Source organism: Erythrolamprus reginae, chromosome 11, assembly GCF_031021105.1.
Source record: "Erythrolamprus reginae isolate rEryReg1 chromosome 11, rEryReg1.hap1, whole genome shotgun sequence".
In the NCBI taxonomy this organism is placed as follows: Eukaryota; Metazoa; Chordata; class Lepidosauria; order Squamata; family Dipsadidae; genus Erythrolamprus; species Erythrolamprus reginae.
Window position 1 is genome coordinate 9,266,956 of NC_091960.1, and position 12,626 is coordinate 9,279,581.

Sequence of the window (12,626 nt, forward strand, 5' to 3'; positions counted from 1 at the left end):
CCCAATAAAAAGGAAGCTTTTATTCCCATCGCAACAGGTAGCTCACTCCCATTTATCTCAAAAGCTCCCATCATATCCTATGACAGTGATGGTGAACCTTTTTTGGCTCGGGGGCCAAAAGGGTGTGCACGCCTGCGATCGTGTATGTGTGTGCCCTCACCCTCTCTCTCCATGCATGTGCACAATCTCCACACTGCCTCCCAAGCATGTGTACAATCTCCCACACTGCCCACACACATATGTTCACAGGCCTCACTAAAGGCCCTAGACCAGTGATGGTGAACCTTTTTTTCCCTCAGGCGCCAAAAAAGCGTGGGTGCACACTATCGGACGTGCGCAAGTGCCCACAACCATAATTCAATGTCTGGGGAGAGCGAAAACAGCTTCCCCTGCCCCCTAGAGGCCCACTGGAGGCTGGAAATGGCCTTTTCCCCAACTTCTGGTGGGCCCAATAAGATCGTGTTTTGCCCACCTCAGGCTCCAATGTCTTCCCTGGAGCCAGGGGAGGGTAAAAACACCCTCCCCCGTCCCCTTGGAGGCTCTCTGGAAGCCAAAAATGCTGTCCCAGAGCTTTTTTGGTGGCTGGCTCACACATACACGTTGGAGCTGAACTAGGGCAACGGCTCACGTGCCAGCAGATATGGCTTCGTGTGCCACCTGTGGCCCCCGTGGCATAGATTTGCCATCACTGCCCTAGAACTTCGGTAGGCCCCTTGGTTCAGGAGGCTTTCCTGAAGCCTGGGGAGAGTGAAAACAGCCGAAAAGAAGGCCGAAAATCAACTGACTAGCACTGTGGAACTGACATATGGTAGCAGCTCACGTACCCTCAGATATGGCTCCGCATGCCACCTGTGGCACCCGTCCATAGGTTCGCCATCACTGTCCTATGATATTATTTATGTATGTATGTGTGTGTGTGTGTGTATTATGTATGTATGTATGTATGTATGTATGTATTTATTTATTTATTTATTTATTAATGATTTGATTTGATTTGATTTGTATGCCGCCCCTCTCCGCAGACTCGGGGCGGCTAACAACAGCAATAAAACAGTATATAACAAAATCCAATAGTAAAAACAGTTAAAAACCCATTATTATAAAAACCAAACATACATACAGATATACCATGCATAACATTTTAAAGGCCTAGGGGGAAAGAGTATCTCAGTTCCCCCGTGCCTGGTGGCAGAGGTGGGTTTTAAGCAGCTTTCGAAAGGCAAGGAGGGTGGGGCAATTCTAATCTCTGGGGGGAGTTGGTTCCAGAGGGCCGGGGCCGCCACAGAGAAGGCTCTTCCTCTGGGTCCCGCCAAGCGACATTGTTTGGTTGACGGGACCCAGAGAAGACCCACTGTGTGGGAGCTAACTGGTCGCTGGGATTCGTGTAGCAGAAGGCGGTCCCTGAGGTAATCTGGTCCGGTGCCATGATATGCTTTCTGCTATGAAATTAATATACTGCAAAAAGGCCTTGAAGACATGGGTGAAAAGCATTAGCCAAACTTTCAATTTTCTATTTCCACCTTCCTGCAGTATTACACAGGGGCTCTTCGCTTTTTTTTTTTTTTTTGCTCAGCATGGCCTCCTACACCTTACAAAGTTTGAAAAACCAAACAAGCCACAATTTTCCATGTCGGTTTATGGGGGAAATATTCTCCCGTTTATTAGCTGTGCTTCAAACCACATTGTACAACATTTTGGTGCGATAATAATAATAATAACTTATTAGATTTCTATGCATTTCTTGGGAAAAGAACTCAAGGCAAGACACACCCTCCTTTTTTATACCAGTGTTCTACCAGAATTGCCATAGGGTGAATTCCCAAGGGATCGTAGGAGTTGAAATCCAAACTTCTTAAAATTGCCAAGGTTGAGAAACATGGCTCTGTGCACTAAGTAGACATCACTCTATTTGTAGTTATTGTTCAAAAGAGTTGGGAGGCAAATTATGGAGTCCTTATAAAAGGTGAGGGGAGTACAGTGGCACCTCTACTTACAAACTTAATTCGTTCCGTGACCAGGTTCTTAAGTAGAAAAGTTTGTAAGAAGAAGCAATTTTTCCCATGGGAATCAATGTAAAAGCAAATAATGTGTGCAATTGGGGAAACCACAAGGAGGTTGGAAGCCTTGTTTCCTCCCAGGAGATTCCTAGAGAGGCCCCATGGAGGCTTCTCTCTGTCTTTTCTTGCCCTGTTTCCTCCCAGGAGATTCCTAGAGAGGCCCCATGGAGGCTTCTCTCTGTCTTTTCTTGCCCTGTTTCCTCCCAGGAGATTCCTAGAGAGGCCCCATGGAGGCTTCTCTCTGTCTTTTCTTGCCCTGTTTCCTCCCAGGAGATTCCTAGAGAGGCCCCATGGAGGCTTCTCTCTGCCTTTTCCGGCCCTGTTTCATCCCAGGAGATTCCTAGAGAGGCCCCATCGGAGCTTCTCCCTGCCTTTTCTGGTTAGTTTCAGAGGCCCAGGTTTGTGAGTGGAAAATGGTTCTTGAGAAGAGACAAAAAAATCTTGAACACCCAGTTCTTATCTAGAAAAGTTCATAAGTAGAGGCGTTCTTAGGTAGAGGTACCACTGTATTCTCTCCCAACCCATTGTGGATTAAAGCTGTATTCCATATCCTTGGGAATTTTCAGCAAGAAAATCTTTCACTGGACAAACGGACTCCCCCCTGCCCTTGTGATACAAAATTTGTGGTGTATTTGTGATTCCAAATCTGGATTTGGCTCAAAGCTTCAATGGCACAAATCCTACTCTTACTGAGTGGCATGAACTTCTGGGTAGCCTCTATTTTGGGGATTTTACAGAATATTTCCCATTTATTTCCAGTAACCCTTACATTATTAAATATATAGAACATACATAAGTGCACCAGCATGCCTTCTATCCCCTGTCCTAATGTTTTCTTTTTACTAGTATCATGTAAATAAATATTGTTATATATTTGTATACCACCAATGTATTCTCGACAAAACAAACAAATACATAAAAATAAATAAATATGCTCTTTCTTGTGTTTCTTCCAATGACAGACCAGTAATGATGGGCAAACCCAATGGTGTTCGGGTTCGGCAAGTTCGGACGAACTTTACGCAAAATTCGGCCGAATCCGAACTCAAACCCGAATGGGGAATCCCTCCCATGAAGAGATTCCGGGGGCGGAGCTTTGACGTCACCGGCAGGTTGCTAAGGACGCCAAGGTGATCACTTCCTGGATTCCATGGAATCCAGGAAGTGATCACCTTGGCGTCCTTAGCAACCTGCCGGTGACGTCAAAGCTCCGAACGCCGAACACAACCCCGAACTTTGCCCGAAGTTTGAAAAACTTTCGTGTTCGGCATACCGAACACCGCAAAATTCGGTGCGGACCCGAATTGTGCGGGTTCGGTTCACCCATCACTACAGACCAGGAGTGCAAAACCAAAACAAAACAAAACACCCTTCAGGGAGTTTCTTAAATAATCACAAAAATATATTACTTATGCAGATTTTTTTTTTACAAAAAGAGCAACTCTCTTAACATAAATGCAAATAATTCAACAGCTTATTTATACAGAACAGTCTCCTGAGATACTTATTGTTTCAAAAATGTTCTCTTCCTCACATTCTTGCTACATATGCTCTCTGTTTGCTAAAAATTATTTACCAGATATAGCAACTTAGCTTAGGACATCTCACCTAAGGATCTACCCTAGTTCCTAGATGAATGTATTGTCTTGTGTAGTGACATCCAGGAAGTGAAGGGCTAATTTTTTTTTTACTACCCTGCTTCCCCGAAAATAAGACAACGTCTTATATTAATTTTTGCTCCTAAATATGTGCTACGTCTTATTTTAAGGGGATGTCTTATTTTTTTTTCAGTGAAGAAGAATTCACATTTATTGCTGAACAACAAAAAAAGAACATTATTATTATATACTGTACAGTAGTTGTCATCACAAACCAGCATAACCAGACAAACTGTGAATCCTATCAAGAATTTCTGACTACTGCCGTAGCATTATTTCCATGTACAACAATTATACTTTCTTCAAATGTATGTTATATATGTTCTGTTCGGGAATGCTGCAAAACGAAAGTATGCTATGTCTTACTTTTGGGGGATGCCTTATATTAAGCAATTCTACTAAACCTCTCATAGAAACATAGAAGACTGACGGCAGAAAAAGACCTCATGGTCCATCTAGTCTGCCCTTATACTATTTCCCGTATTTTATCTTACAATGGATATATGTTTATCCCAGGCATGTTTAAATTCAGTTACTGTGGATTTACCAACCACGTCTGCTGGAAGTTTGTTCCAAGGATCTACTACTCTTTCAGTAAAATAATATTTTCTCATATTGCCTTTGATCTTTCCCCCAACTAACTTCAGACTGTGTCCCCTTGTTCTTGTGTTCACTTTCCTATTAAAAACACTTCCCTCCTGAACCTTATTTAACCCTTTAACATATTTAAATGTTTCGATCATGTCCCCCCTTTTCCTTCTGTCCTCCAGACTATACAAATTGAGTTCATTAAGTCTTTCCTGATACGTTTTATACTTAAGACCTTCCACCATTCTTGTAGCCCGTCTTTGGACCCGTTCAATTTTGTCAATATCTTTTTGTAGGTGAGGTCTCCAGAACTGAACACAGTACTCCAAATGTGGTCTCACCAGCGCTCTATATAAGGGGATCACAATCTCCCTCTTCCTGCTTGTTATACCTCTAGCTATGCAGCCAAGCATCCTACTTGCTTTTCCTACCGCCCGACCACACTGCTCACCCATTTTGAGACTGTCATAAATCACTACCCTTAAATCCTTCTCTTCTGAAGTTTTTGCTAACACAGAACTGCCAATGCAATACTCAGATTGAGGATTCCTTTTCCCCAAGTGCATTATTTTACATTTGGAAACATTAAACTGCAGTTTCCATTGCTTTGACCATTTATCTAGTAAAGCTAAATCATTTACCATATTTCAGACCCCTCCAGGAATATCAACCCTATTGCACACTTTAGAGTCATCAGCAAATAGGCAAACCTTCCCTACCAAACCTTCCCCTATGTCACTCACAAACATATTAAAAAGAATAGGACCCAGAACAGACCCTTGTGGCACACCGCTTGTAACCTGTCTCTGCTCAGAATACTCGCCATTAACAATAACTCTCCTATGTCTTACTTTCGGGGCTGACTTATTTTCGGGGAAACAGGGTATCACTCTGTGGATGTGGCTTATGCAGGATGCCCTGCATTTTCTTTCAACGTCTTTCATAAAAATCTGGGGTGGAGCTCCATTTTTGCTACCCCACTACGTTTCCGCCCCCCCCGGTCCGGGCAGCAGCCCACCCCTGCATCCAGGGATCGGGTTCTACAGGATTCCCAATTTATTGGCTATGAGAATCACAACAACAGCTGAAATAAAAGCTCTTTTGCAAATTATGTGTTTCTCCAGTTAAATGAAGATGGAAAGAAGGCAAGGACAATCCCTTGGATGCTGTTAAGACTCAAAAATGATGGAATGGAACAACTCCAAAATGTATTTCACAATTAGACCTGGAGTACCTGAGTATGTAAACTTGAAGTCCTCAACATATTTCCCTGTTTTTTGGGGGGGGCTTTAATGAAACCGAGTCTCGTTCAGCCGATGGGGTCAGCAGTTGTACAATTTCTAAGTTCTAACAAACAAGTGAGAAGTTTGGCCAACATTCTTCAACTCAAAGCTGCCAAAATTATAGTTAACAACATTCAACGATGTGAAGGTGTCAAGTCTGGAGGCCTGGCTGGAAAAGTCAGTAATTCCCAGAACAATTTTGGCCAGTCCACTTGACCTCCAAAGAAGGATTGAAGAGCTTTCCAAGAAAGCCGGAGATCATAGCCGGGAAGAGCACACTTGTTCCTGAAGACTTGCTCTCTCCGTCCTTCTGTTGAAGAGCTTATGGAGCAAAGGCGGCAGCTTACAAATGTCTTTTATTTTGGTCCAGAAGCTACAGCATGATTGCTTGACCGCGGAAGAAGAGAAATAAAAGATGATGGGGTCCAAACAGGCGTTGAAGGTGCTGAGAAGCAAGACTTCGATCCGCCACTTGGGACTTTCCCATTTAATGAAACCCACCACGTGGGAGATATTGTAGGGTGCAAAACAGATGATGAAGACAGCCAAGGTGGCTGCAACCAACCCCACCGCTCGGTGCTTTTTGCTCCTGTGGATGTGTGGCGAAGAGAGCACGATCCTTATAAAGGCAGAATAGCAGAAGCAGGTGATTAGGAATGGCACCAGGAAAAGTACAATGCTGAGCTCCAGTCGAACAGGGAGCAGGGATCTGAGTTGGTCCTCGGTGAAACTGGTGTAACAGACATTCCTGGCGGGCCTATTTGGAGCGGAATAGTTTTCCCCTTTCAACTCCGTGATATACACAATGCTGCAGTGGCTGAAAGAACAAATCCAAATAACCAGACTGGCAATTAGGGCATAGACTGAATGACGTCTCACTTTGTAATGGATGGGATAAGCTACGCCCAGGTAGCGGTCCACGCTGACCGCGGTGAGGAAGAGCGTGCTGGTATAAATGGTGCTGAAATAAACGAAGCCGCTAAGCGGGCAAAGGAAAAAGGGGAAGGCCCAGCCGCCAGCGATCTCTTCTGCCATCCTGAAGAGGAGGAAAAACAGGAAGCAGAGATCGGAAATGGTGAGGTTGAGGAGGAGGATGCAGTTGGGCGTGGCCTTGACTCTCATCTTCTGGATGAAAGCATAGAGGGCCAACAGGTTGGTGGGGAGGCCGATTAGGACAGTGAGCGCGTAAATCGTAATGTAGGCACTTCGTTTCTCAGAGTCGGAAGCCATGCCGGAAGGTTTCCACCTGCGGGTGAGAAAAAAGATATTCTAACATTCTGGAAGTTAGTTGAGGGAAAGATCAGGAGCAACGTGAGAAATATATTATTTGACTGAAAGAGTAGTAGATGCTTGGAACGAACTTCCAGCAGACGTGGTTCGTAAATCCACAGTAACTGAATTTAAACATGCCTAGGATAAACATAGATCCATCCTAAGATAAAATACAGGAAATAGTATAAGGGCAGACTAGATGGACCAGGAGGTCTTTTTCTGCTGTCAATCTTCTATGTTTCTAAAATATTATTTGACTGAAAGAGTAGTAGGTGCTTGGAACAAACTTCCAGCAGACGTGGTTGGTAAATCCACAGTACCTGAATTTAAACACGCCTAGGATAAACATAGATCCATCCTAAGATAAAATACAGGAAATAGTATAAGGGCAGACTAGATGGATCATGAAGTCTTTTTTTGCTGTCAATCTTCTATGTTTCTATGATTCTAAAATATTATTTGACTGAAAGAGTAGTAGATCCTTGGAACAAACTTCCAGCAGATGTGGTCGGTCAATCCACAGTAACTGAATTTAAACATGCCTGGGATAAACATAGATCCATCCTAAGATAAAATACAGAAAATAGTATAAGGGCAGACTAGATGGATCATGAGGTCTTTTTCTGCCGTCAATCTTCTATGTTTCTAAAATATTATTTGACTGAAAGAGTAGTAGGTGCTTACAACAAACTTCCAGCAGACGTGGTCGGCCAATCCACAGGAACTGAATTTAAACACGCCTGGGATAAACATAGATCCATCCTAAGATAAAATACAGGAAGTAGTATAAGGGAAGACTAGATGGCCCAGGAGGTCTTTTTCTGCCGTCAATCTTCTATGTTTCTATGTTTCTAAAATATTATTTGACTGAAAGAGTAGTAGGTGCTTGGAACAAACTTCCAGCAGACATGGTTGGTAAACCCACAGTAACTGAATTTAAACACGCCTAGGATAAACATAGATCCATCCTAAGATAAAATACAGGAAATAGTATAAGGGCAGACTAGATGGCCCAGGAGGTCTTTTTCTGCCGTCAATCTTCTATGTTTCTATGTTTCTAAAATATTATTTGACTGAAAGAGTAGTAGGTGCTTGGAACAAACTTCCAGCAGATGTGGTTGGTAAATCCACAGTAACTGAATTTAAACATGCCTGGGATAAACATAGATCCATCCTAAGATAAAATACAGAAAATAGTATAAGGGCAGACTAGATGGATCCTGAGGTCTTTTTCTGACATCAATCTTCTATGTCTCTATGTTTCTAAAAAATTATTTGACTGAAAGAGTAGTAGGTGCTTGGAACAAACTTCCAGCAGACGTGGTTGGTATATCCACAGTACCTGAATTTAAACACGCCTAGGATAAACATAGATCCATCCTAAGATAAAATGCAGGAAGTAGTATAAGGGAAGACTAGATGGCCCAGGAGGTCTTTTTCTGCCGTCAATCTTCTATGTTTCTATGTTTCTAAAATATTATTTGACTGAAAGAGTAGTAGGTGCTTACAACAAACTTCCAGCACATGTGGTCGGTCAATTCACAGTAACTGAATTTAAACATGCCTGGGATAAACATATATCCATCCTAGATAAAATACAGGAAATAGTATAAGGGAAGACTAGATGGCCCAGGAGGTCTTTTTCTGCCGTCAGTCTGCTATGTTTCTATGTTTCTATATTTCTAACAATTCAGCAAGAGAAGAGGAAGGGGGAAAGAAAACCCTGTTCCTGTATATTGCTCACAAACATTTACTTTTGAAAATGTGGAAAGACGGGACATTGCCAAAAAGATAAAATTGCTTATGGGACTGTCTCCTGCATCATGTATCCCAGCAGCCGGTCAGATTTCCACACAGTCGTGCAGAACGCAGCCGCGAGAGCCATCGTGGGGCTTCCAAGATTCGCCCACGTTTCTTCAACACTCCGTGGCTTGCATTGGCTGCCGATCAGTTTCCGGTCACAATTCAAAGTGTTGGTCATGACCTTTAAAGCCCTACATGGCATTGGACCAGATTACCTCCGGAACCGCCTGCTACCGCACGAATCCCAGCGACCGATAAGGTCCCACAGAGTTGGCCTTCTCCGGGTCCCGTTGACTAAACAATGTCGTTTGGCGGGCCCCAGGGGAAGAGTCTTCTCTGTGGCGGCCCCGGCCCTCTGGAACCAACTCCCCCCGGAGATTAGAACTGCCCCCACCCTCCCTGTCTTTCGTAAACTACTCAAGATTCATTTATACCGCCAGGCATGGGGGGTTGAGATATTCCTTCCCCCTAGGCCATTACAAGTTATGCATGGTGTGTTTGTGTGTATGTTTGGTTTTATAATAGGGGTTTTTAGTTGTTTTTTATTATTGGATTGTACATGTTGTGTTTATTATTGTTGTTAGCCGCCCCGAGTCTACGGAGAGGGGCGGCATACAAATCCAATAAATTATTATTATTATTAATAATAATAATAATAATAATAATAATTATTATTATTATTATTATTATTCAGGTCCCGTCAGCCAAGCAGGGGTGGGCTACTCAGTGGGGTAGCGAAAATGGAGCTCCCTCCCAGAGCACCCAATTTGCACTGCAAGATGTTGAAAGAAAATGCAGGGCGTCCTGCATAAGCCACGCCCACAGTGTGGTAGTAAAAAAATTGGTAGCCCTTCACTGCAGCCAAGCAATGTCACCTGGCGGAGCCTAAGGGAAGGGCCTTCTCTGTGGCAGCCCCGGTTCTTTGGAATCAACTCCTTCCAGAGATCCGCCCTGCCCTCACCCTCCTGGCTTTTCAGAAGATTTTATGTGTGGGGGTTTTTTGAGTGGTGATGTGGGTGATGTTGATTATTATCTCCTCTTATTACTTCTAAGTCCATTTGGTAAAAGAGCAGTTGTTTTCAAACTTCTCCTTTCAAAAAGTGAAGATACTTTTTGATATTTTTTTTACGGGTTGTGGAAAGGGCTGTTCTTGTCCTGCACATTGGCAAAAAAGAACATTAAAGACAAGCTGAATAAATGAGACTTTGGACATGATTTAAATATGTTAAAGGGTTAAATAAGGTTCAGGAGGTAAGTGTTTTTAATAGGAAAGTGAACACAAGAACAAGGGGACACAATCTGAAGCTAGTTGGGGGAAAGATCAAAAGCAACGTGAGAAAATATTATTTTACCGAAAGAGTAGTAGATCCTTGGAACAAACTTCCAGCAGACGTGGTTGGTCAATCCACAGTAACTGAATTTAAACATGCCTGGGATAAACATATATCCATTGTAAGATAAAATACAGGAAATAGTATAAGGGCAGACTAGATGGACCATGAGGTCTTTTTCTGCCGTCAGTCTTCTGTTTCTATGATCCTAACTCTGTTGAAGATCTTAGGATACTCATACCAAATGACCTAAGTGCCAAAGCCCACTGCAACAACATTGCTAAAAAGGCTTCAAGTGTTGTTAACTTAATACTATGTAGTTTCTGCTCCGGTAATCTCACACTACTAACCAGAACTTTCGCCAGACCAATCCTTGAACACAACTCATCTGTCTGGAACCCACACCACATTTCAGACATAAATATTCTAGAAAATGTCCAGAGATACTTTACTAGAAGAGTCCTCCACTGCAACAGAATACCCTACACAATTAGACTTACAATCCTAGGTTTAGAAAGCTTAGAACTACATTGCCTTAAACACGACCTAAGCATAGCCCATAAAACCATCTGCTACTATGTCCTTCCTATCAACGACTACTTCAGTTTCAACCACAACAACACACGAACACCCAGCAGATACAAACTTAAAGTAAACCACTCTAAACTCGACTGCAGGAAATACGACTTTAGTAACCAAGTAGCTGATGCATGGAACTCACTCCCTGACTCTGTACTATCATCACCTAACCCCCCAAACCTCACCCTTAGACTCTCCACTGTTGACCTCTCCCGATCCCTAAGAGGTCAGTAAGGGGCGAGCACAAGTGCACCAGAGGGCCTTCCGTCCCCTGTCCTAATGTTTCTCTCTTACTAGATCATGTATACAAATATTACTATACAGTGTTCCCTCGATTTTCGCGGGTTCGAACTTCGCGAAAAGTCTATACCACGTTTTTTCAAAAATATTAATTAAAAAAATACTTCGTGGTTTTTTTTTCCTATACTGTACCACAGTTTTTCCCACACAATGATGTCATACATCATTGCCAAAGTAATAATTTTTGCAAATAAATAACAAAAAAATAATTACTGTTAATATTTGTTTGTTTGTTTGTTTGTTTGTTTGTTTGTTTGTTTGTTTGGATTTGGATTTGGATTTGGATTTGGATTTGGATTTGGATTTGGATTTGGATTTGGATGCCGCCCCTCTCCGCAGACTCGGGTCGGCTCACAACAAAGTGAAAAACAATTTTAAAGCAAATCTAAATTTCTACTAAAAACATTTTAAAAACCCCATTTTCTAAACACAGATACATACACACATACCATTCATAAATTGTATATGCCTGGGGGAGATGTTTCAGTTCCCCCATGCCTGACGACACAGGTGGGTCTTAAGGAGCTTACGAAAGGCAAGGAGAGTAGGGGCAGTTCTAATCTCCGGGGGGGAGTTGGTTCCAGAGGGTCGGGGCCGCCACAGAGAAGGCTCTTCCCCTGGGGCCCGCCAAGTGACATTGTTTAGTTAATTATGTTTATAAATATCAGGATCACTAAGTGTCTTATTCAATGGTGAGTACCAGTAATAATGGTGAGTAAATGGTTGTTAAGGGAATGGGAAATGGTAATTTAGGACCCTGTATCTCTGTATTCTACCAATATGTACTTGACAAAAAAATACCGGTAAATAAAATAAAAATAGACCAGCTCTTGCTGTTTGTTAACTCAATAAACGTTTGAATTAAATTCACTGCATGGATGCTTTCTTCCTCAAGGGGGAGCCACAGCACCAGTTAAACCAAAGACTGTAGCCCAATTCAGTAAATGAATTTATGTATCACTTCCTCCTTTAATCTACCAAATCTGCTAGTCTCCTTCAATCTACTTTTTCTGAAAGATCTTTTATAAGCAGGTATGATAGACAGAGCTTTGAACATTGGGTGGGACGTGGAGAGTGTTTCGATTATATTATCATCTTCATCATCTAACACATGGCAACTCCAAATCTCAACTAGCAAATGCTCTGTCCTACACATTGGGAAGAAGAATCTGAACTCCAAATACAAACTGAATAATCAAATTGTCACAGATAATCCCCACTCGGTTAAAGACCTTGGTATACGAATAACAAAAGATTTACGTGCCAAAGCCCACTGCAACAATATAGCCAAGAAGGCTTCAAGAGTTGTAAACCTAATCCTACGTAGCTTCTGCTCTGGCAATCTCACACTACTTACCAGAGCTTAAAAAACTTTTGCCAGACCCATCCTCAAATACAGCTCATCTGTTTGGAACCCATATCGCATCTCAGACATTAACACCCTTGAAAATGTCCAAAGATACTTCACCAGAAGAGCCCTTCACTCCTCCACTCGAAATAGAAGACCCTATGAGACTAGACTTTCAATCCTGGGCCTAGAAAGCCTAGAACTAAGACGCCTTAAACAAGATCTAAGTATTGCCCACAAGATCATATGCTGCAACGTCCTGCCTGTCGGCGACTACTTCAGCTTCAACCACAACAACACAAGAGCACACAACAGATTTAAACTTAATATTAACCGCTCCAAACTTGACTGTAAAAAAATATGACTTCAGTAACCGAGTTGTCGAAGTGTGGAATCCATTACCGGAC

General features: G+C 42.5%; 1 protein-coding gene across 2 annotated transcripts in view; it reads right to left on the minus strand.

Annotated features, from left to right (window-relative positions):
- Positions 1-5,585: 5,585 nt before the first annotated feature.
- LOC139173977 (free fatty acid receptor 3-like) overlaps positions 5,586-12,626 on the minus strand; it is a 40,878-nt gene continuing 33,837 nt past the window's right edge. For both annotated transcript variants that reach the window (XM_070763959.1, XM_070763960.1), the window contains exon 2: positions 5,586-6,832. In XM_070763959.1, coding sequence (XP_070620060.1) covers positions 5,845-6,816 — 972 coding nt within the window. In that variant the 5' untranslated portion in view covers positions 6,817-6,832 and the 3' untranslated portion in view covers positions 5,586-5,844. The remainder of the gene's footprint in view (positions 6,833-12,626) is intronic.